A 24,347-nucleotide genomic window follows, 5' to 3' on the forward strand; every position below is an offset into this window, starting at 1 on the left:
TACCAATATTACTGTTTTTTTTTTTACTGTATGTTTGATCAAATAAATGCAGCCTTTGTGAACATATGAGACTTTTTCAAAAATATTTTTGAATCTTACGGACCCCAAACTTTTAAACATTAGTTTATATACACAAACAGCAAACAGAAACACAAAAATGAATGCAGTAAAAAGGAAACCCATGCTGCTTTTCCAAAATGAGCCATCTCCTCTCTTGTTCCCCTTCGGTCTCGCTCTCGTTGTCATTAGTCTTTTTTTCTGGGTCAGAGTGACTTCAAAGAGAATGCATAGCAGGGAAACTGAATGTTGTTACGGAAAATGGGATTTAGGGATGAGGATGTAGGGTAGCCTTGCAGCATCCAGACGGACAAACCATGAATAATTAACCTCTGCTAAGAATTCTGATACAGCACGACACAAAGAAACGAAGGCTCTGAAGCTAATGATACAAGTCGAACATGGAAGCACTGTATTCCTGTATCCCTCGAAGAAATAAGAGGGAAACAAGGACTGCAAAAGAAGAGCCTCATACTGGTTAGGCTATTTTCAGTGAAGGCCTCTGGTGCTTTTTAAAGGCATTGAGGGTGTTCTCATATGCAAATCACCCATCGTCACAAACCAATCTGGCTCCAAATTTATAAAGGCTATCTCAGGGATTTCTAAGTGGCTGTGATAAAATGTGTGAATGTGCAGGTCTGTGCAGATTACCTCTTGAGGCAGCTCTAGCTTGGAGCGGTCCGTGCCCTCTTTGGACTGCAGGCCCATGAGATACGGCACAGGAGCGTCCAGGAAGTGCAGAAGAGAAGCGGGAAGGATGGGCACATACACATGCTGCCACTGGAACGGGAACAGCAATGTTGTGATTCCCTCCGCAACCACCATGAGCCTCTGGTAATCTAAACGTACACAGACAAAAGAAAAAAAATATCAACAACTTCAACTGACAAAATAAATTAAAATAAGAAATCATTATACGAGTTTGTTGAAATGAGGCTGTAAAATTCTATTTTTGCCACTAGCAAGTGAATTATTTAAATAAAATTTACCTTAAATGTCTTAACATCCATTAAACTGCATTTAGTATTATGGAAAAATAACAGTAAAAAGTAAATAATAAATGTTAAATCATATTTCTTTTTAAAGCTACTTTTTGTAATGTCTATTTGAAGCTTTTCTCATGTAACATAATAATGGCTTTTGGGGGTAATTTCTCTGACAAATATGATGTGTGATTAATTAGATTAATTAATCACCACATTGTGTAATTAATTAGATTAAATTTTGTATAAATACAGCCCTATAGCCCTAATATAAATATATAATTTTTTGTCAATATAAAAGTTAATTACAGTGCCTCTGCCCAGTCTTTGAATGCTCTGGAGTGGGTTTTCATTAAGGCTAACTCAATATTTTGGTGCATTGAGCTTATCTTCTACTCTGACAAGTCCCTCGGTCCCTGCCGCTGAAAAACAGCCCCACAGGATGAGGCTGCTACCAGCACACTTTACTTTTGGGGTGGTACTTCAGGTGATGAGCAGTGCCTGGTTTCCTTCAAACATGATGCTTGGAATTGAGGTTCATCAGACCAGAGACTTTCTCAGAGTCCGAGAGTCCTTTAGGTGTTTTTATGCAACATCCAAGTGTGTTTTCATGTGTCTTCACGGAGGAGAAGATTGAGTCTGGCCACTCCGACATAAAGCCCAGATCGGTGGAGTGTTGCAGTGATATTTGTCCTTCTCTAGATTTCTCCCATCTGCATATATGATCATGGAGCTCAACTAGAGTGACCATCATGGTCTTGGTCACCACTCTAACCAAGACCCTTTGCTCTGATATGCATTATCAGCTGATAGACCTTTTATTAAGATGTGTGTGCCTTTCCAAATCATACCCATTCAATTGAATTTGCCACAGGTTAACTTCACTCGAAGTGTAGTAACATCTACAAGCAATTTGAATGCTCCTGAGCTAAATTTCAACTGTCCCAGATAAGGGTATGAATACTTATGCAATGGAATCATTTAAGTTTTTTATTTTTAATAAATTTGCAAAGATGTTAAAAACCTGTTTTTTGCTTTACCATTATGGTGTATGGAGTGTAGATTGATGTGGGGAAAAAGTAATTTAAAGCAGTTTAGCATAAGGCAGCAACTTAACAAAATGTAAAAAAAATGAAGGGGTATGAATATTTTCGCAAGGCACTGTATCTAGTTGTTTTTCCCTAATATGCTTGCAAACAGAAATGAAACACATCAGTGAAGATCGTAACTATGAGTTATGTTGAAACCTGTTTTTATGAACCAAAGTCATTTCAACTTGCATTTGGCACTTGACAATGGTTCAATTTGGATCCTGGGATCCAAGTTAAATTAGATGAAAGGCAACTTATCACGTAATACTGTACGGTGGACTTACTAAAACAGGGCAATGTGATTATTAATAGATGTTTCTCATAAAAATCTCATCATTTGTTTATATGGAGAACAGTCAGAGGAATTCATTAGCATGTGTATCAGCTTGTGTTTGCTGAAAAGCATATGTGCTGCAGCAGGGTAATGTAATATTCATTAGGCTCCTCCACATTCACTCAGTCTCCACATCAAAGCCCCGGCAAAGATGCACTTCCCAGCATCAGAACTCAAATTTAAATGCTTAAATAAGAGATGAACTGATCTGCATACAGTCAAGACTTAAGTCATCAGGGGTGCAAATTCAAACACAAATAGCCTGTAAGCTTGATATAAAAGTAGGGATTGTCAATCGGTTAATATATTTAAAACCGTATTTCATTAATTAAACCACAAAATTATTGTGGCATTAAGACATTTAATCATTAGATAATAAGACATTACAAGTCCAAAAAGTCTATATATTATTTGGAAACACTACATTACTGTAATAAATAAATATATATTTATTTCTAAACATATTTTGTATTTATTTTATCATTTAATAATTGTAACAAATAATAAAATAAAATAAAACAAAACAAAAACAAACCGAATAAAAAAAACAAAAGCAAAACAAACAAAAGCTAAAGCAAACACACCCAAGCGAAACCAAATGAATAACAAAACAAACTAAACTAAACAACCAAACAAAAGACATTAAAGCGAAATCAAACGAAACCAAACAAAGCCAAGCAAAACAGGCAAAACCAAAGGAAAGCAAACAAAACAAAGCGTGACCAAACAAGTATGAACAAAACAAACGAAAGCAAACAAAACCAAAATGAAACAAAACTAAATGAAAGCCAGAAAAAGTGGATGAATAGGACTAGGCAGGCACAAACAAACAAGATCAAACAAAATGGAAAAACGAAAAAAAAAAACATTTTCTAAGCTAAAATTCTAGGTTTCTTACCCTGTGAGTAGAGGAGGATCTGCATCTCTAGTAAGACACAAGTAAAAATCTGCACCAGATTTTCCACTCCCAACAACTGGAAGGCCTCACTCAGTGGGAAATCAGCCAACGGCAGCTCCCCGACACCAGGCCTCTGGCTCAGGATAGGTTCATACACTCCGTGGAACTTTAAAGAGCGTCCGGGTGGTGGCAAAGGTACTTCATAGAGGATGTTGTAGATATAGCTTTCCAAAGGAAGTGGGGGCGGCTGATGGGAGATGACAGCACGGTGTACTTGGGACAGGAAACCTTTACAGGCGTGCATGAAGGGCATGGGCGTGATTAGACACATAGCTTTGGACACATACAGAGTGTCGCGAACAGAGTCGTAGCCTTCGCCAGAGCAGCCACAGCTCGTGTGGCCCCCTTGTGAGGAGGAAGTTGAGGAGGGAGACTCAACTTCACCAAGGCTGCTGGCTAAAGAGTCCATACTAGAGGAGGATGAGGACGATGATGACGATGATGAAGGGCAGTTGTGGGCAGATTCGTTATGCTCCGCTTGGTGCATCTGGTGTAGCGTCTGCATGGCGGAGCAGATCTGAGGGCTGGTCACCTCCTCGTAGAAGGTGTGAACGAAACCATAAGTGCGAGATCCGTCTTCTCTCGTGATGAGGAAAGAGTGGAACTGTGGGGTGTGACTGTCACGCTGTGTTCGGAATGACAGACCTTTGGGCATGCAGAGCTGTAGAGAAAGAAAGAGAAAATGACTTATTGCTTCAGTAACTACACATTTCTTAATGCTGCCTTCATTGTGCAATTTGATATATGCAGGGTGTCTACTGTTTACATTTCCAGCAACAATATAAAATGAAGTGAACCGTAGCACTCCACTGAGAAAAAAAAAATTTCTGATGAACACAGGAAAAGTACCAAACAGTACCATGTTTTTTTTTTTCCTAGACTTATTTATGTTTGTTTGCTGTGTATTGTTATATATGATCTCCAACATTAGCTCCAGCTATTAAATAAAATCAATCAATCTAAACTAAAATAAATACAAGTTTATGAGCTTATGAACTGGAGTAATTATTATTGTTATTATTATTATTATTATTTTATTTGAAGAGGTTTTTGGCGCCAGAAGAAAGACAGCCAATCACATTATATGCTCTGGGTGATGGCTTTTCCTCTTACTCTGCATTACTTTAATGAAAGTACAGTGAGAAATGGCACGTTATAAGTTGGCTGTTCAATGTTAAAAACATGCGGTTCATTCCTCAAGATTTTACACACATTTAGATGGGGGAAACATTTCAGTCACCCTCTATATCAGCGGTTCTCAATTCCAGTCCTCGCGTACCCCCACTCTGCATGTTTTGCATGTCTCTCTTTGTTAACACACCTGATTCAGATCATCATCTCGTTAGAAGTGAGCTCCGTGCATGAACTGTGTTCCGATTGACACAGTGTCCATTGCTCCCTACTCCCTGAGCAGGAGAAATCAGTTAAAGTTTACTTCACTTCGGAATATTCATTTACAGATTTGCGCTACGCTGCTGCCTACAGCGTCTTCACACACATACGAAACTTACTAGAGAAGCGTGAAGTGGGACATAATATACCTCTGTAAATAAATACAATTTAAATTCACGTCTCGCACACTTAAATGCCCTTTGTCTGGAACATATACGCTCCCTTCAAACTGGAATCATGGCGGAATATCCGGTAATGTCCACTTCGCAGGGCACTTACAGTCAAATATAACAAACGTCTGAAGCAATAAGAGAAACATACAAAATGTGCAGAGCGGGGGTACGCGAGGACTGGAATTGAGAACCGCTGCTCTATATCATATGTGGCAGTATGATTTGAACTCCAAAGAGCATTTGACCTGACTACATTGATTTAAACTGGATGGCTTAACCCTCTACCGCATGGTGTGGCCATATGGCAACATGGTCTTTGTGTTCATTTCCTTGCCACTGTCTCTTTAAGAGAACATTCTCGTTTTTTTTGTTGGAAAGAGAAGACCTTAGTTTAGCCAATGATGTGCTTTGGGTAAGTCACATGACATGCAGTTTTTTTCTGTGGCGAGATTTCTGACAGACTGCCCTCTCTTGTCGGTAGTAGCTGAAAGCAAACTAAAACGTCAGTAACAAACAAGGACCAGAATTGAAAGCCGTTGGCAACACTGACTCTTCGCCGTCTCCTCTTGCTGCCTGTCTCACACCTGAAGCGCGCGCACACGCCGCATCTCGCACAGCGTATCTTCAGTTCTGCCGCACACGTGCAAAGCGCGCGCACGCAGAGAGACGGGTTTCAGACGGCGCGCGAACACCGAGTTGCTTCGTCTTTCGCATCTCCTCATGTTTAAACAGACACATACACACAGAATTATGTCAATAGTACCCGTCTCGACGATCATTCTCGTAAACGCAGTCGGTTATGTTTTAAATGAATGTAAACAGCTGAGAAAGAAATTAAACATTTTAAAATATAATTGAAATTGATTTTACACACTTTAAGCAATATCGTATCGCATATCGCATATCGCATTTTTCTTCAATATCGCACAGCCCTAATGCAAAGATTCAAAGATGCACACACACAACTGATATATGCAAAATATGCACAAGAGCAAGAGAGTACAGCCTATTTCAAACAGATTTACTAAACAGAAAGTGTCTGCATGCATGCAACTTGCATTTTTTCAAACTATAGGTGAGCATTTCACTTTATTATTTACTACATAAAAGATTATAATTGCAAAATATTGTGTTGATAAATAGGTTTACAGTACATTTTCAGCACGTTTCCTAGACTACACAAGGCAAAAATTGGACGCTTTTGCACCTATGTTTCCGTTTCGCTCTTATTTACGCAGCACCGTGCTGCTTGCACATGCATTATGAGTTAACATGGTCACCGAAATAAAGTGTCATTCGTGCGCCGTCTGAAATAGTCGAGAACTGAAAAGACAGAGAAATGGAGGGAGGGAGAGAGAGAGAAAGGACAGAGAACAAAAGAGTGCAGGAATGGAAAGAAGATTAGCTAGAAGTGGAATTGAAAAATGAAAGTAATCTCTAGGGGAATGTTATCCAGGCCTTGGAGGATTGAGAACTAAAATGGCGTTCTGTGATTGCAAGCTGTCGTTCAAGCACTTCTAATGTGTGTGGGTGGATATTTTTATGTGTGAATCTCTGCAGATAAGAGACTGGCCTTGAAAATGACTGAATTGTTTTTTTCCCCTCAAATTATGTGATAGCATCATGACTGGCAGCGCTGAACACTTCAGGTGTTCCTTTATAGAGCGAGAACACACACAATGAGCCGTTTCCATGCCGATGTAAGCAGAGAGCCTGGGTTGAATAATTGATGCTGGTGTCACTACCACTAAGCATCCGTTTACGTTTGCTGATGGAAAAAACGACCTTGCATCACGGGAACGATAGGTCAGAGGTTTTCGTTACCTCTGCATGCTCTGGGACAATAAAACAAACCCTTCAGCTGATCACTGCATGCAACCACAGAATGACTGAGAGTCTACATGTACACATTATGGCACTCCAAATCAATGCAGATACACATCTATCTTATGACTAATATGAGAAACAGTGAGACTGTGTGTGGGAACCTTTATTTGTAACAGAAATCAAACAAGTTTAGATGTGTTGGATATGATCAATTTGGCATAAAATTTCACCCTATTCATCAAGCCTCAGCATGCTCTGAAAGGCACATGTCCCAAACACACTTCAAACAAAACAAACAAAAAAATAAAACAAAACAAAAGCACAACAAAACAAACAAAAAACAAGTGCACAAAACAAGAATAATAAAATATATAATGAATAAACAATACAAAACTCAAAACAAACAAAACAAATCAATAGAATGATACAAAAACAAAAAGAGTGAAAAAAACACCTTAAAACAAAAGAATGAAACAAAACACAAAAGAATTATACAAAACAAGTGCAAAACAAATAGAATGATACAAAACAAAAGAATGATATAAAAAAAACAGTTTAAATCACTGCTGGAGGTAATAGATCAAAGGTGTAAACCAAACAGGTAAAAGTGTCAAGTACTGAAGTCGCTTACCATGTTAACAGCATCCTGGTCAAATGCGTTGCACTGGATGTTCTTTGGGTAGTGAGCAAGCACTTTGGATTTGAAGGTCCTTTTGAGGGGGCTCTGATCAAAGTTTTCTCCTGCAGAGAGGAAAGGAATAGGTATTAAGGACAGTAAACGCCTGGAAACATCTTTTAAAATATTCATAAGCTTTAAATTGCAAAAGCATCTATGCTATAAGTGTATCTGAATTCTTATTCATGGTCGTAAATAAGAAGAGGTTTGTCATGTGTCTCAGTTACACTGCATTAAACTGATGAAGGTTTCATGGATTTGCCACTAAACTGTGTACCTCAAGGCCTTTTGAGAGGACGGTACGTTATGGAGGCATGCATGTGAACAAGTTGCAGAGGATTTCATTCTTTACATCTACTTAGTAGTTGTGATGAAACTTTCTGTAAGTTACTTAGTTGTATATTTCAACAGTTACAGTTTTAAAAAATCTGGCATATTGCTCACAATTTTCACGCACAATTTCACACCTTCCGTTGATAGCTTAATAACTTGTTAAAACACACATTGCTGTGACATGATTACTACAACTCTCTCAAGTATGTTGGACAGAATAATCCACTCATATTTACCATTTAAATGTGACCCAGATACGACACCTGTCTGCGAGGGGATAGTATTGGTCTGAGCAGGATTCCTCACCCTCTAACCTCAACACTAACATACTCACACCCACATCTGGGTTTGTTCTTCATGATCAGCAGCATTCATTTCCCCCCTCATACACCCCAAAATAAGAATGTTATAACCAAGTCATGATAGACAGATAGATAAATAAATAAAATACATACATAAAAAAGATCAAATAAAACATTTCAGTAAATGTACAAAAACTGATGCTAAAACAGTGTAGTATAATAATTGTTACTATAAAATAAATATTTTTCTAATATATACACAATATCTTTAGGATATAATTTTTTTGAGATTTAAAATTTCTTTTTGTGAATCGTAAGCAGGAAATTACATTAATAATTTGTGGTTTTGCTTTAATAATATTGAATATTATTCATATTTAAGTTTTATACTTTGGTTATCCACCTTATTTTTCAAGTTAGAACGGATGTTGCCATTTATAAAATGTAATGTGTCTGGCTTCCGGTGTCATTCGCTTCCAGTTATTTTTAAGCTGTACATATCGTTATGCTGCTTGAAACTGCAAACTGGTATTTTTTACAATATTATTTTAATGTATTATCTTAATCATAAACACACTGGTTTGTAGCGCACAAAGTTTTTACCATTTACTGCACTTTGATATTCTTATTATTTCCCTATAGCGGCTACTGAATCGGATGTCTCATACATTCACAGAAAAAATACTTTGGTTATTGCTTTCAAGAGTTATTGTTATTATCATTATTGTAACCTTTATATTTTACACCATTTTTGCACTGTGTACACCATTCATTTTCATTTACATTAATTTGCAAATTTTTTGAAGAAGAACATTGGATATTCTACATTGTTACTCAATTAAAAGAAAAAAAACAAAAGAATGATTGATTGATTGTCAAAATAGTAAAACTGGGATTTTCACACTTCATTGACAGGTTTGAACCTATATCTTTCATGTGAGCACAAAGGCTTAACGTGTGTGGAGCATGTGCGTTAATCACTACACTACAGCTATTTGTAATTTTTTTTAAATATGTGACCCTGGACCACAAAACCAGTCTTAAGTTGCTTGGGTATATTTTTAGCAATAGCCAAAAAAACTATCAAAATGAGTCAAAATTATCGATTTTTCTTTTATGCCAAAAATCATTAGGATATTAAGTAAAGGTCATGTTCCATGAAGATATTTTGTAAATTTCCTACCGTAAATATATCAAAACTTAATTTTTGATTAGTAATATGCATTGCTAAGAACTTCATTTGGACAACTTTAAAGGCGATTTTCTCAATATTTTGATTTTTTTTGCACCCTCAGATTTTCAAATAGTTGTATCTCGGCCAAATATTGTCCTATCCTAACAAACCAAACCATACATCAATGGAAAGCTTTCATTCATTCAGCTTTCAGATGATGTATAAATCTCAATTTCAAAAAATGGACCCTTATGACTGGTTTGGTGGTCCAGGGTCACATATATATATTTATAAAAAAATGAAAATGCAGCAATAACCACATTTTTTTAGGGTAAATGTGAAAAATTCAAATCATGAAAGTCACGATTCATTTATTATGCTGGTTGGCACACAATGATGGGCTAAAAACAACAGGGAGGCATTGTGTTTTGTGTCGCTTTCTACCATCATGAATGCAACAGTTTCATGAGACACAATTGCTTTTCTGGCTCAGTGCCAGCAAAACACAAGCTGGAACATAGATTGGAAAAGTGCCATGAATGCCACAACAGTGCAGATTACAGGAGCAGACAGTATGTCATGCAGGATTTGGATCTGATGAAAGTTAAAAAGCAGAGATTTCAATCGAATGGATGTGAAGCAAACAAGATAGAGCGCGCAGTTAGCATGAAAAGATAAACAAGACAACTAACTGATGATATTGATGTTACAAGTACATTCTTGAGATGAAAACAGCACTCAGTCACTCTGAATGAAGCAAGGTAATTAATATAGAGTCTAATTAACCATCTAGCTCATGTTTTGTCATCATGTATGAAGATTTTTTACAGCGTGAGTCTGTGCTGTGGGGTGAACTAGCGGTGATTTGGCAGGAGAGACTGTGTGACAGACAGCCCTGGGCATTAACTAACAGGAAGGGACAGGGAGGAGGAGAAATCTACTAAAGCCCTTTATAACAGAGAGAGTCTGAGGCCGCAGGCATACATGTGAGAAAGACCCCATGAAGTGATAGCAGGAACAGCAGAAAAACAAGACAGGGAGGGAGTAAGAGACAGTGAGTGTTGCAAGAGAACAGAAACCGATTTAAAATAACAAGCTGAGGCAAATGACCCACATTTAACTATGATGCATATCGCAAACTGAGAGAGAACGAGATGAAAAGAGGGAGGAAGTAGTAAGGACTGAAAGCTAAATGAAAACAATGACCCCGTTTACACTTGGTATTCAGTCTTGCTGCATTCTGATATGTAGCACCATTTAATCAATCCTTGATGGATATAATGAAGTCCCGTACATTTTTCCTAACTGAACAGCCCATTTCCCTCAGAAATACATCAAATTACAGAAACAAAATGGGTTGCAATTCACATTAATGTGTTCTTAATATGTCCAATCAAGTCAAGTGGTAGGCAAAACACATGACCACATTACATTTGTATATATTCTATAAAGGTAAATATTAATCTACATATTAAATATTAATCTCGGACAGCAAATGGTACACTAAAATGAGGGCTTTAAAATGGTTAGAAGCAGCTTCAAAACAAAATAACTACACAACACAAAAAGTGCATACATTTATTTGCACATAATTGCAGAAACGTCCCAATTCTGGACATTAAACGTATTTATTTTATTTACACATTTGACTGATAAATATGAAAATCATATTAAACATTCTATAACATTAAAATTCTATAATATTAAAATATTAAACTCTTATAATATATTTATTCTAAATTATAAAAAAAAAAAAATCAATAATATAACATAATATAATTTAATAATACAATTCTAAAATATTAAAATAAAATAAAAATACATGTCAAAACCTTCCAAAAATGTAATTTCTAAATCATTTAAAACTAATTATTTATTTATACATTTAATCAATAACTATTACAATAAAATAATATTAAATTATCTATAAAATTCAAATTGAACAGTTTCTACTAAATTAAACTCATTTTAATTACAAGTGAATTTAAATCACAATATTAAAATGTACAGTATGAAATGTGGATATTCATTTTGAGATTTCGTGACTAGTTTAATATTTGGGAGAAGTGCTTGTTTGTTGGTGATTGTTTTCACTTTTTTTAGCTTTATCCATTAGGCAGTAATGCACTGATGCAGTAAGCAACCTATTTAGTTACAGAATCAGAGACCCTCCCCTCAAAGTCTATATAAGTAGACACAGGGGATACATTTGGGAAGCATATAAATATGAGGTTTAAACAGCAATCTCTCTTGCCTGACCGCTTGAGATCAAATCATTTGAGGTGGATCTTAATACCAGGTGTAATCAGGGCCAAAAGAACGAAGGACTGAAAATAAAAATGGAGAAATTTAGGGAAGCTTAGCAGTGAGGGAGTTAATGATGACGTTTACCTGCTGCCACGGCTTCTGGTTCCCTGCCCTGACGATCGGCCTCTAGCCATTGGTACAAAGCTGAGATGGCAAACACACAAACAGACAAACAAAAAGCAAAAATGTCAAACCAAACACAGAAATGGAGAAGCAAACAAAATGGATGCATGACTGAATCCAAAGTGCAATGGCTTTGCAGACACAGACATTGTGTGTGTTATTTTGCAGGCTGAGCAGTGATGGAGGTGAAGTGAGACATGTTTCACAGCCTCTGCTTTGGCGAGCAGCTTGACTGGAGGCCACACTCTCTGCTGGGACAGAGACATCACGTTGTGCATGACCTGCAAGCGCTCAAAGAATATCTTATTGGTGGGTGTTAAAGGAACACAACGAGGTGGTTAAGAAATATCTACATGTGCAACCCACACACATGCACGCGCACACATACACACACAGCCTTCAATGCCTGGCTAGCAAGTCATCTTCAATTTGGCCTCAAATAGTCTGGATCATCAAAACTGGATGCATGTTTCATCTATTTCTTAAACATAAGACATTTAACAGACACCTATGAAAATCCCAAACCCTGTCAAAAACATGTTTGGGTCTATAAATAAAGGCAAATATTTAACATAAAGAATATGAAGACATATATATATATATATATATAGGACAACAAATAATTACCCTTTCTCCCCTCTCTGCCTTTAAAATAAAACAAAACAAAACAAAATAAAAAATAAAATAAAATAAAAAATATAAAATAAAAAATAAAATAAAAAAAATTTGCATCCATATCCCAGTACTTTATGGGTAATAAACTAAAAATAAATAAATAAACAATAATAATAATGATTCCTAAAAAACAAAACATACCACATCAGCTAAGTAATATACTTAATGTCATGTACACAATGTTAAAATGCAATAAATAAATAAATGGTCCTAAGAATAGGTTTATTTTATTAAAATTAAATATATATTTTATTTTAGAGAGAAAAACAAGCTAGACGTGCTGTTCTTGAGATTCACCCACACAGGAAGCGACTGCTGTGTCTGCAGTGCTATGAACGGTATTTACAGGATGACTCAGCCTGTGCGTTTCGAACAAACGTCACTGCTGGCTGAACGTGAATCAAACATGAATCAAAACTTTGAACTCACCTAAGATCCTAACTACCTCTGCAATCTGTTAAATCCAGCACCTGCCAAAGTCTTCCTCACTTAATTAACCCATATCACACATTTCCAAAGATGGTGAATGTTAAATGCAAGTCTGCTACTTCTAACTCCAACAAAAAGGACCACACCATGTTTGTTGTACCATGGTATCTCTTTACAGTATCTTTGAGTGCCAATACGCTAATCAACAAGTTCTATAGTGTGTGTATTGCATATACATATTATAATCAAAATCATCGGCGCAGCATTTTTTTCCACGTGCCCATAAAAACAGAACTTTTTCTCCATTAACCCCTGGCAGCAGCGGAAGAGAGTATTGGATGTGTGAGCTTCAGAGACCAAAATCACTGGCCTTGCTCTGAGCACTATTCATTTTAAAAGTGCTGATGGAAGACAGAGAAAGAGCAAGGGACGGCACACAATGTCTCCTGCAGAGCCTTTGTCCATCCTCAACAGCGTTACGTAACTGAGCTCTAGCCATATATGTGTGTGTGTGTGTGTGTGTGTGTGTTTCAAGTGCTGAGCGGGCACATTGTGAGCACGAAACATTGAGGTCATTTTCCTTCTCGCGGGGTTTGGGCACAGCTCCACTGTCAGACTCATAACACATCTACTAAAGCTGTAATCCACAACAAGTCCTGGCTTGTCAAAACTTCAATGTTTTATCTTACTGCATCATAGAGTTAAGCAAGAAAACCATTCACTGACATGGTTAGGTATTGAAATTTCACAGGACAAATATGACTTTAACTTGCTTGATGCGAGTTGAAAGCAAGCGAAGGGATGGAATAAGTAGCAAAAGATGAGTCTTTCATCTTTAAGATATTTAATGAGACGGTACCAGTGTTTTATTAAGAAAAGAGCCTTGTAACATAGGGAACAATCGTTCAAATACGCACACAAACAACACAAAAAGCTGACTTTTTCAGGGCATGACAAAGTCACACAAGGCTGTCAAGATAATTTGTGTGTAACTCATATCAGCCTGTAGCAGACATTCAGGTCAAAGTTCACTGAGAACTAAACAATTTGTGTGTTTACATTCACTTTACATTTTCAAAATCTGACTAAAATCATATCAGTCTGGTTTTTGTGAAATCGGACTAACAGACAATTATTGTGATCTCATTCAGATGATTTAGAAACAAAAATGCTACTACATACAGCCTGGCATGGGCGACATTTGACTCTTGAGTCAGGGGGGCAGGAAAATTATATATATATATAATATATATATATATATACAGTGGGTACGGAAAGTATTCAGACCTGCGCGGGACGGATTTTTCAGTCCCACTCCTTCAAGATTCTGTCCCGCGCCCACCCGCAGAAATATATCTTATCTGGTCCCGCTCCCGCCCGCAAAAAAGTAACCTATATAGATTTTTTTCAGTACATCGAAGAAATTTACATGAAATGGTTCTGTAACATCTCCTAAGCTCCACAACATCCCAGCATAAACGCTCCCGATAAAATATTTATTTAGGCTACGCATCAACATTCACAATCACCACTGTTATTTTTTAACAGAAAAGCAAGCATAGGCTGCTGCGTGCATAGTTTGGCATGGCAGAACGCGAGCAGCGCGCTTCCTTTATTATCACTAAAAGCTGACATCTCAGTTAATCGCGATCTCATAAAGCTGTGTTATAACACAATAAATATATGCACAATTAATCTTTTTTAACAGTGTCTACACTTCGTGTGTTAAAATGAGGATTCTTGGGCACGCAATTTCAGCACTGTGGTGAGTAGATTCTAACTTAATCCCCTCTGATTGGCCATTGCGTTCCAGAAATCAACAGCTGAGTCTATGATTGGCTACATTGCGCAACCCTTTAAACACGTGTTATAAATAGAATCTATGCCTAGCTTGCACATGTCATTAATTTTAATGTTAATATTAGGTGTTCTTTTTGCTTTTGTGCAACAGATAAATAACAATTTATATGTTTTAGACACTTTATGTTTAGATCATTTCTATTTTGCGGGAGTCCTGCGAATCATTTTATTCTCCCGCATCCTGCACACACACGAGTCTCTTCCCGCCCGCACCCGCACTCACACTCGCCCATCAAGAGTTGTCCCGCGCCGCACCCTGTTGCATTGGGTCCCACGGGAGTGCAGGTCTTCAAAAAGCTCCGTTGATACTGTAAAATTGATGTTCTTTGCTCACTTTCCTATATAATTTATTCGTTGTTTGAATAACCGTTGAAATTAATTAATCGGCCTAATGTTTTTCTTAAATTGTGATCACTGTTAAATAGCCTCCAGTTTCAGTCTTATTATAAACATTTCGTGACATGATGACACGCATTATCTGGTACTTGCTTAAAAAGAAATATGAAATAATGACAAATTAATAAATGATGAAATAAATAAAAGCAAAAGATTTTTTTTTCTGATGTAAGCATCAAAATTTGTCAGTTGATGGCCTTTCATTTTTAACCAGAAATGTGCACGCTGCTTTTCTGATGTTCACTGAAGTTTTCCGTGTCTTTTTCCCGTGTCAATTGAAATGTTTCATTTTTGAATCGTTGTTACCAAAGGCGAGACACTTGAGACACATACAAATCTGAGCTAAAGAAGCATATGAATCACACTTAGCTGAAATCAAACAGTCACATGGTGTTTAATAAATCTTATCTGAGGGCACAGGTTACCGATGAGCTGGAACTTAGTCAATGAACAAAGTCAACATGACCGTTTCATGGTCTCATTTGTCCTCACACATACACAAACATAGTAAAGGCCAAGCATATTCAATTGCGCAACCTTTTTTAACTGTTTGAGACCCTAGATCTGCATTTCAGCCCATCTAATGCTTGCAGCGATACCATTGTGGTTGAGAAATTCAAAACCAGAGACATCACATATCCAGAGCTGCATCAATCTACTTTCTGACTATTATTAAAGTAAAGCATTTATATAATTAAAAAAAACATATTTTATTTTGAAAGCTGCATGCCATCCATTTTGCTCTGCAGACCACAGACACAAAAACACACATTTATATGATGAAGGCTTCTGAATGGCCCTACCTCAGTTGTAATCTATTAGGATGAAGGCCACGTAGTAAAGATGTTATGTAACTGGATTTTGCACCCGTGACATAACTCAGCAAGATATGACAAATATTGCTCATTCGGCACTATGCAAGCTTCTGTGCAGTGCTTTAAAGGGGCCCTATTTAGAGCCCGATCGATATGGGTTTTTTGGGGCCGATACCGATACCAGGGCGTAAAAAAAGGCCGATATTCTTTGTGTATATTATAGTACAGTACCAGTCAAAAGTTTAAACACACTGTTGCTCACATCAAACAATTTTATGTGAGTACTATGACCAGTACTTAATTTGATCCTGCTGGATCCTGTTCCGGAAAATGTCAGATTTTGAATTTTTGCATTCCGGTAGGCCTATTTGTTTGTAAAAATCCGGCATTTACAGTGCATTAGATCGTGACAGTGCATGCTTGCGTGCATAAGAGACGGAGCGAGCGCGGGTTTGACTAGATGTATTTGGAGGTTATTGCTCACGTCTCATTCGGCACAAATCCAAATGTTTCCATATTCGTAATGTATTTGAATGTTAAACTATTATTTATAATGTAAACTAGGCTTGTACTTTACACGCATTCGCATATAGACGGAAAAGATCATTTCCAAAAAGCTTCTTTTTTTTTTTTTATGAAAACAAAATTTGATACCGGCATATCCCTAGTTTTGACTATTCCAGTCACTTCTGAACAACCTTAATTATGCACTATACAATCTTTGGACCCACTTTATATTAACATACACTAACATTTAAATGAATAATTTGATACACAGCACTTACGGTGTACGTACATATTTTTAGAGACAACTAATATAGTGGGACACAGATTTGTGTGTACATACAATCCAACATGAAGGACATTTTACTGGTGTGGAAAACTGGCCTGCATAAACCTGCATGGACAAAACCCTACTGAACACATCTGGGGTGAAACGACAGCAGGCCATTATCCAACATTAGTGTCCAACCTCACTGATGCTCGTGTCTTGCTGAACATTTCATTTAATGTCATAGCAAAATGATTAATCCCTTCTCTTGCTGCCATAACAGCTTCCGATCTTCTAGGAAGGCTTTCTACTAGATGCTGGAACATGGATGCAGGGATTTGCTACTATTCAGACACAACAGTAATGTCAGGCACCGATGTTGTGTGACGGGTTCTGGCTCATAGTTCTGGGTTTATTTGAGTTTTATTCTACTCCATATTTAGTAAATCATTTCATATGGGCTTGCTTTGTGTGCAGGGGCATTGTTGGAATAGAAAATACCTTCTTTAAACTGTTGCAGAAAAAAAGTTGAAAAAACAAAGAGCAATAAATAAGTGGGGAAAAAAATCAAAACAAAATAGATGCAAAACGAAACATTTTTTTTTGTAAATGTCACCACTAAAATACTTGAAACATGTTTTATGTTTTTACATATTCACAGTGCAATTAAAGGCTAAGATAATGATACTGATAATTACAGTATTGGTACAAGTTGTGAAAATATGAGTCTTGTGTTGGCATTATAGCACTACACCACACTAAACTTCACTTGAAATTAAGAGGAGGGCAGATTACAGTACTGAGTCTCGGAGTAGATTACACCAACAGGCTTACAGACCCCCTCCCACCATCTCTGATCTTCATAAGCAGTCTAAAAAGTCCTGGGGAGAGTAAAAGCATGACTTTGAACTGCTTCACCTTTTTTCAAAATAATGCAGGATTAAAGATAGAGTAGATAAAGCATTAGAACCTGAAAAGTAGGCATATAAAGATGATGAAACATTGAGATAAAATTCCCAAGGGTGGACAAAGAATTGCAAAAGGGACGGAAGAGGAAAGGTTCAGATACACAGCACTAGCATTTAAACCGTTTTTCCCCAATTCAGGCTTATTCAAGAAAAAAAAGTCAAAGGTGAAGCTAGGGAAGTGTTGCGACATTAGCATAGCCATTGTCCACACGTCCACGCTGGTGCTCACCGACAGATGGCCCAGGAACCAGTGCTCTTTATGGCTGTCCACTACTGCCTTGTGTCTCTGCCTGCAGTCACAATACGAGCTGGCCAGCGTCATTAAGAAACAATGAACGGAGACACGTCATGCAGCCACAATGTAACAATGCACCACTTGACGCACAGGTTTTGTAAGTCTCGTCTGGGCTGAAGTATTAGTAGCTTTTTTTATGAGAACTTGATCCTCACCAGCTTCAGCAGGTATATGTTTTTACATCAAGTCTTGTATCACTACAAAATGACCCAGTCTGTCACCAGAGCTGATGTTCATGTGATGGAGAACAAACCGATATCAATATCAGAACCTGAGGTTATTGGCCAATATTATAGAATTAATATATCAGTCTTCATGGATATTGGATATAAATTCAATTCAATTCAATTGAAAATGAAGCAAACACTTAAATGTAATCTTTAGGAAATGTCACAATGAATCGATTTTTCATATACTGTATATTAGTGTTTTGACAATGATTTTAGTTAATTTAGTTACACAAATTGTATTATCAGACTTTCCACAATTTTAATATCAGTGAATCATTTAGTAATTTTAAATGTACATAAATCTTATAAAACAGTTTGAAACGCATGCAAAACTGCTAAATGTTAACTGCAACTATAGGGATTTCAGAAGTGCAAATAGTCTGGTATTGTGCTCTGCTCTGAATCCATGTATTTAGTTTTTGTATGAATCACATCACAGACCAAAAGCCACTAAAGGCAGACACGCTGCCGGCTGGGTAAAATATACCTCTCAGCATCTTGTTTGCCCAAATACTTGTTACAAGCTGTTTAGGGACCACTATAAAAGTTAAATGGAGATGATACAGTGCTCAAAAAGCACCACTCCAAATCAACAGGTACCTGAAGGGGACCAGACACTGTCGAGTCACTGTTAATGGCCGTTCAAGGTGTCAAATCCTCAGTAAATGAAGGTAATTCAAGAGACAAATCCCCTCTTTAGGTAGAGGTGTGAACGATGGAGACAGGCTAGTACATCAAAGATTGAAATATCTTCCACTGCCAAAGCAGGAAAACCCATTTTGTTGATGCATGGCACATCAAGTAAGAAACAAGATGAGATAAAGGCCTGTAGGCGCAGCTAGTTTTGTAGGGAACTGAAATCATGATAAAAGTGCAGATCTCCAGAGCATAAAGATGTATGCATGTGCAAGACTGTGATTCAAATTTTGTTTCATGTTTTCATTTTCATTGGTTATTTTTGCATGCAAAGCCATTTCTTTCTGACATGTAGCAATCCTCTTCTCACAAGAGGCCTATTTAGAGTCTTTATTTTTATCCCACTCAGAGGACATACATGACATCCTTAGGCCTGGGATATGTGCCTAGAAAGTGTTTGACAAGCCCTCTAAGAAAGTAAAAACATCCATTGTTGAGCAAGAGGGGAGAGAGACACTGACTAATGAGAAAGAAAGAGTCTGAAAAATAAACAAATTAAAGATAAACAGAGAAAAAGACATGAAAGATGGCCAGTATGATATGAACAAGTACGCTTGTTATGAATATATATATGAAGATATGAAGCTAAAGTGTGAGATAAAAAGTCATAAACAATAAGAAAAAAAAGTCACACTGTGATATGCAAAGATGCACTGTGACAAAAAGTCAAAAGAAGAAGAAACAAAGTCACTTTGCGTGAAAAGTCACATCATGAGTTATAAAGTTGTGCAGCTTGTTATGAATATATATATGAAGATATGAAGCTAAAGTGTGAGATAAAAAGTCATAAACAATAAGAAAAAAAAGTCACACTGTGATATGCAAAGATGCACTGTGACAAAAAGTCAAAAGAAGAAGAAACAAAGTCACTTTGCGTGAAAAGTCACATCATGAGTTATAAAGTTGCAATTATGAGAAATAAAGTCACCATGCACAATTAGGAGAAACAAAGTTGCATTGCAAGTAATAAAGTCGCCTTGCGTGACAAAGTCACATTGTGAGACATAAAGTCACAACTACAAAAAACAAAGTTACCTTGAGAGATATAGTCACATTGTGAGATATAAAGTTGCAATTACAAGAAACAAAGTTGCCTTAAGAGATATAAAGTTGCACTGTGAAAAAATCACATCGCTAGATAAAAGGTTGCAATGCAAGGTGTAATAGGGAGATATAAAGTCACATTGTGAGATATAAAAAAGTTGCAATTACGAGAAATAAAATCACTTGTGCTGCAAGATATAAAGATGCAATTACATTTTTTAAATATTGTGAGGTGGAAACGGTCTACTACAATTTGGCTTCACAGAGGATGACATGCGGACTCGAAAAATGGCAAATGTAGTAATCAGAACCGAGCACAACCACCTCATTAACAAGCCTCTGCCATCAAGGAAGGCACGGCAACTCAAAATGACACCAATCGAGAGGCCACAGTGCGTTTATGTGACGAAAGATCACTTAAATTAACCTTGACACAGTCAAAACAGCCTCTTAAATAAAAACAAGAAACAGACTGTACACAGACAGTCCAGTGACAGGGCAACCAGCAGTGATGATTATGCAGAAAACGGTCAAATGAGTGCAGGCCAGGGCTCCTCTGGGATTGGACGGCAGCGCATTCAGTCATGCAGATACACGCTGAGGTATCCACTATCCAGCAGGAAATGTGTGTTTTGAACAATGGAAGTGAGGAAACAGGGTCAAAAATACATATCAGGAAAACCATCTCTCGCTCTTTCCATCTTCAAGTGGTTTGAATTACAAATGAGCATTCTCATCTTCTCACAGGAGGTGCAACCAAATCTAATCTTTAGAAACTAGGCCACCAGAGAATACAGGTGCTATGGGGTGGATCGAGTGGGCTTCTCAAAACACTCGACATTGATCAAACAAGAACAGTACAATCTTCAACAAAGGTTATGTTGTACATGGATCTCACATTAAGCATCTCACAATGCTACACACAGTGCGAGTTCACATGGCTTATCTGAGCAACCCGGGGAGCTGATACAATCCAAGCCCTCATGACACTGGACACACACAGTGGTAAATTAATCAAGCTCCAACTGTTTAATCATGATGAACTTTATCTGGGAAACCAGACCAATCTCACAGCGAAAAGTTGAATCCGCGGACAGAGAAAATCTCCGTACAAACATTACAAACCAGATTTTTAGATATTCCTGAGTGGTGCTGCTATGATGTTAAGAATAATTATTTTTAGAGGAAATAAGATTAAATAAAATAAAATAAAAAATAAATATTAGATGAACAAATACAAGTAACAGTAATGGTTGCTTGAACAACTAAAATACTGTGCATAATTTCCTTCTGTTTTTACATTTATAATAATTATGCCATCATCTAATATTCAAAGCATTAAAACCTAGGCCTAATCTTTAAAAACACTAATAACACTGTTAAATGTAACCTTTTAGAAAATCTCAAAAAGTATAATGTACATTATTATGTTGCTATGATGCCTTAATTCACTTGTTGCATTTAAAACACTTTATTTTAGTTTTAAGTGCTTTTTTTTAATTCACACAAAATAGTACAGAATTTGAGTTTTGGCCATTAACCAGTTATTGACTGATTGTATTAAGTATTATCGTATTAGCCACAACTTCAATAATTATTCAGATAATTATTTAGCAGCTGTGGATAGAGTTTAACTTCCAGGGCGGACATTCCTTTAATTACACAGGCTTATTTTATTGATTTTTACAAGCAGAACTAAACGTCTCTCTTAAAATCTCTGTTGAAAGCAAAAATTGCTCCCACACGGCCTGCTCTGCACTCTCTCAGTTTAAAGCAACACATCTAATCCACGGGAGCATCACGCACATGCAGCTGAGCTTAGCTCTTCGTACAGTTCACCAGCAGTCTGATAAACTGTGCCAGGCCTTAAAAAGGTAGAGCAACTAGCACATCTGTTAAAACAAGGCCAGACAAAGATTGGAAAAAAACAGGGCACACAGAGCACACAGACTGGCTGCTGGGATTACAAGTAGTAGTTGTTTTTGGAAGCCGTGTTTTCTCTGACAATAACACTTATGCTCTTGGCAAAAGCTTTTGTGCTTTCAAATCAGGTTACAAGAAATGTGCATATCGCATATGAGACAATTAGTTCAAACACAACGCTCATGGAGTCAAAAACACCACAGCACACAAACTACATAATATTAGATACAAGCCAAGCAGATCAAGGCATCTGAGAGTCATCTGTTGATACCAATCACAGTATGAGTGATTGAAATAAAAATGATAGTGACAGCCACGTGAGCTGGCCAGCACGGGTGGCACTTTGAGCTGCAGTACATTGAGCTATCTTTTAAACCCTTTCAAGTTCAATAACCTTTAAGATGCATGTTTGTGATAAGACCAATATGATAATGTCAATCAATCAAATCAACCAACCAACCATCATCTCTCAAAAAACACAAGTTTAAATTTAAGTTTAAAGACTTAAATAGTGTGTGTGTGTGTGTGTGTGTGTAAAGATATATATGTGTGTGTGCGTGTAATATGAAAATATATATAATAAATCATTTATATAAGAAAAAACATAATAATAATCGCTTTTTCTTCTCATTTTTTGAGTCCTCAAAACTGTCTGATTTAGCTCTCTCCCCTCAGTGATCTCTCTATCCATCCATGTAAAGCACTATTAGATGCTCCCACAGGATGCCAGCAAGACAATTAAGCCAATAAAAACAGATATCAACAGATACCAGGCCAGGATTTGACACCACTATGAAATATCCAAAATTATGCAGACAATCAATATATGAGGATGATGATGATGATTGTTTTTATTGATTCTTTGAGGTTCAATGCTGACTCCATCTTTAAACACAGAATTGATCTGATCCCTCCTTTAACAGATACAGCGGGTTTCAAGGAACATTGGGTGATTGGGAACATAATTAATTTCACATTCTTTTCTTAATTTAGTTAATCAGGTATTAAATTGACTTATCTATAATCATTCAATATCATCTACTGTACATCTATCTATCTCTACATAAATCTATACCTAATTAAATATTATGATATATATGTGCTGTTTAATAAGTTTACACAGGCTGTTTACATTTTTTTCATAATTGAAAAAGTAATTGTGCTAATATTTTCTGTTAGAACCATCAAATGTCAGCTCCGTCACACAAAATGTAAATATTTGGGATTTTAGATACTTTTCCTCATCTTATAGCAGCAAGCAACATCAGAAAAACAAAATGGCTACTGCATTTAATAAATGTGTGAGAAGTAAAAATATGGTTATTTTTTTCAGCAAGACCTGTCTGACTTAATGTGGTGAAAATTCAATATGAAACCACCTTGTGGTCTCAGTACATTGAATTATATTTGTCAGTTATGAAGAACGTGGCACATTATTTTTGTATTGTTTGATGAATTGAGTGGTATGCTAGGAAAAACACAAATTTTATAAGAAAACTGAAGATTGAACACAAACACAGGTGAAAACCTCTGAACATATTAAACCTATTAATCCAATACAATTCTCTGATATAAATACAAGATTCTGTAGCATGTTCCGTCTCATCATGTCTCAAAAATCAGTGCAATTATCTAATTTCCGAGAGTATCTTGTCAAGTATCTCGTATCAAATTCGAGTCTGCTGCTCCCAAACAAGCATATTAACACAGCAAATGTATTTGAATGCCCTAATATCAGGATAATGTGATTCAAGCAGCCTAGCTCATAAGAAATCAGTGCACGCTAGTGCTGAAGTACGTTTACAGTCAAGCTACAATGTCTAATACACATTACTCAGTCTTACCTGCCAAAGCATCGGGCTCTAGACCCGTTTCGTTGTCTATTCCGCATATAACGAAGTAATGTGCGAAGCGACAGGGCGAAGACCCAGAGCCGCTCATAGTCGCGCTCATCTCGGCTCGAGCTGATCCGCTTTGTCCGCGTCTGTTATACAGACCCAACCAGCTCCATATCCAGCGTCCTCGTGCAAATGAAATAAAGAAAAGCGCCGTTTTAATGAAAGCTGATTGCTAAGAATTCGTGCAGTGAGCTTCGGAGAGCAGTCTATGTAGAAATGATTAGATTTGAAGAACGTTCGCTGTGGCTGTGAGTTGTAGCTGTTTTCAGGAGCGCACTGACGCACCGCTTCAGCTGATCACACTCAGCCAATCGAGACCTCGCAAATGTTTCGCCACAACTATTTGTTTGAGAAGGAGCGTGCAATGATGTAAGCCGTGTCTTTTAAATGTTGTGATGATAAATAAGCAAATTTTTTCATAGATCAAATACGATTTTACAAATATTATTGCATCAGATCGTCTATGAAAAATATTTAGACTATCAGCTACTTTGTTTCCAGTCCATGTCTGATTTGTTTCACAATAATTACAACAAATATGTAAAACAGTTTGTTCATGTTCACGATGGTGAGATAAAAGCAAGTTTTCATTAAACTAAATGCCACATTATATACT

The 24,347-nt window shown here is 36.9% G+C and overlaps 1 protein-coding gene across 5 annotated transcripts in view; it reads right to left on the minus strand.

Moving 5' to 3' along the window:
• The window catches only part of LOC107744899 (DENN domain-containing protein 5B-like), a 41,349-nt gene extending 17,317 nt beyond the window's left edge, over positions 1-24,032 (minus strand). For 4 of the 5 annotated variants that reach the window (XM_016558720.1, XM_016558719.1, XM_016558717.1 and 1 more), the window contains exons 1-5: positions 23,678-24,032; positions 11,692-11,751; positions 7,447-7,556; positions 3,364-4,084; positions 709-896 (exon numbers count right to left, since the gene is read on the minus strand). In XM_016558720.1, the coding sequence (XP_016414206.1) occupies positions 709-896; positions 3,364-4,084; positions 7,447-7,556; positions 11,692-11,751; positions 23,678-23,786 (1,188 nt within the window). In that variant the 5' untranslated portion in view covers positions 23,787-24,032. The remainder of the gene's footprint in view (positions 1-708; positions 897-3,363; positions 4,085-7,446; positions 7,557-11,691; positions 11,752-23,677) is intronic. The other variant, XM_016558718.1, reaches the window with a different exon arrangement.
• Positions 24,033-24,347: the final 315 nt, after the last annotated feature.

The sequence above is a fragment of the Sinocyclocheilus rhinocerous genome, unplaced genomic scaffold (assembly GCF_001515625.1).
Source record: "Sinocyclocheilus rhinocerous isolate Xijiao unplaced genomic scaffold, SAMN03320098_v1.1 scaffold258, whole genome shotgun sequence".
Classification (NCBI taxonomy): domain Eukaryota; kingdom Metazoa; phylum Chordata; class Actinopteri; order Cypriniformes; family Cyprinidae; genus Sinocyclocheilus; species Sinocyclocheilus rhinocerous.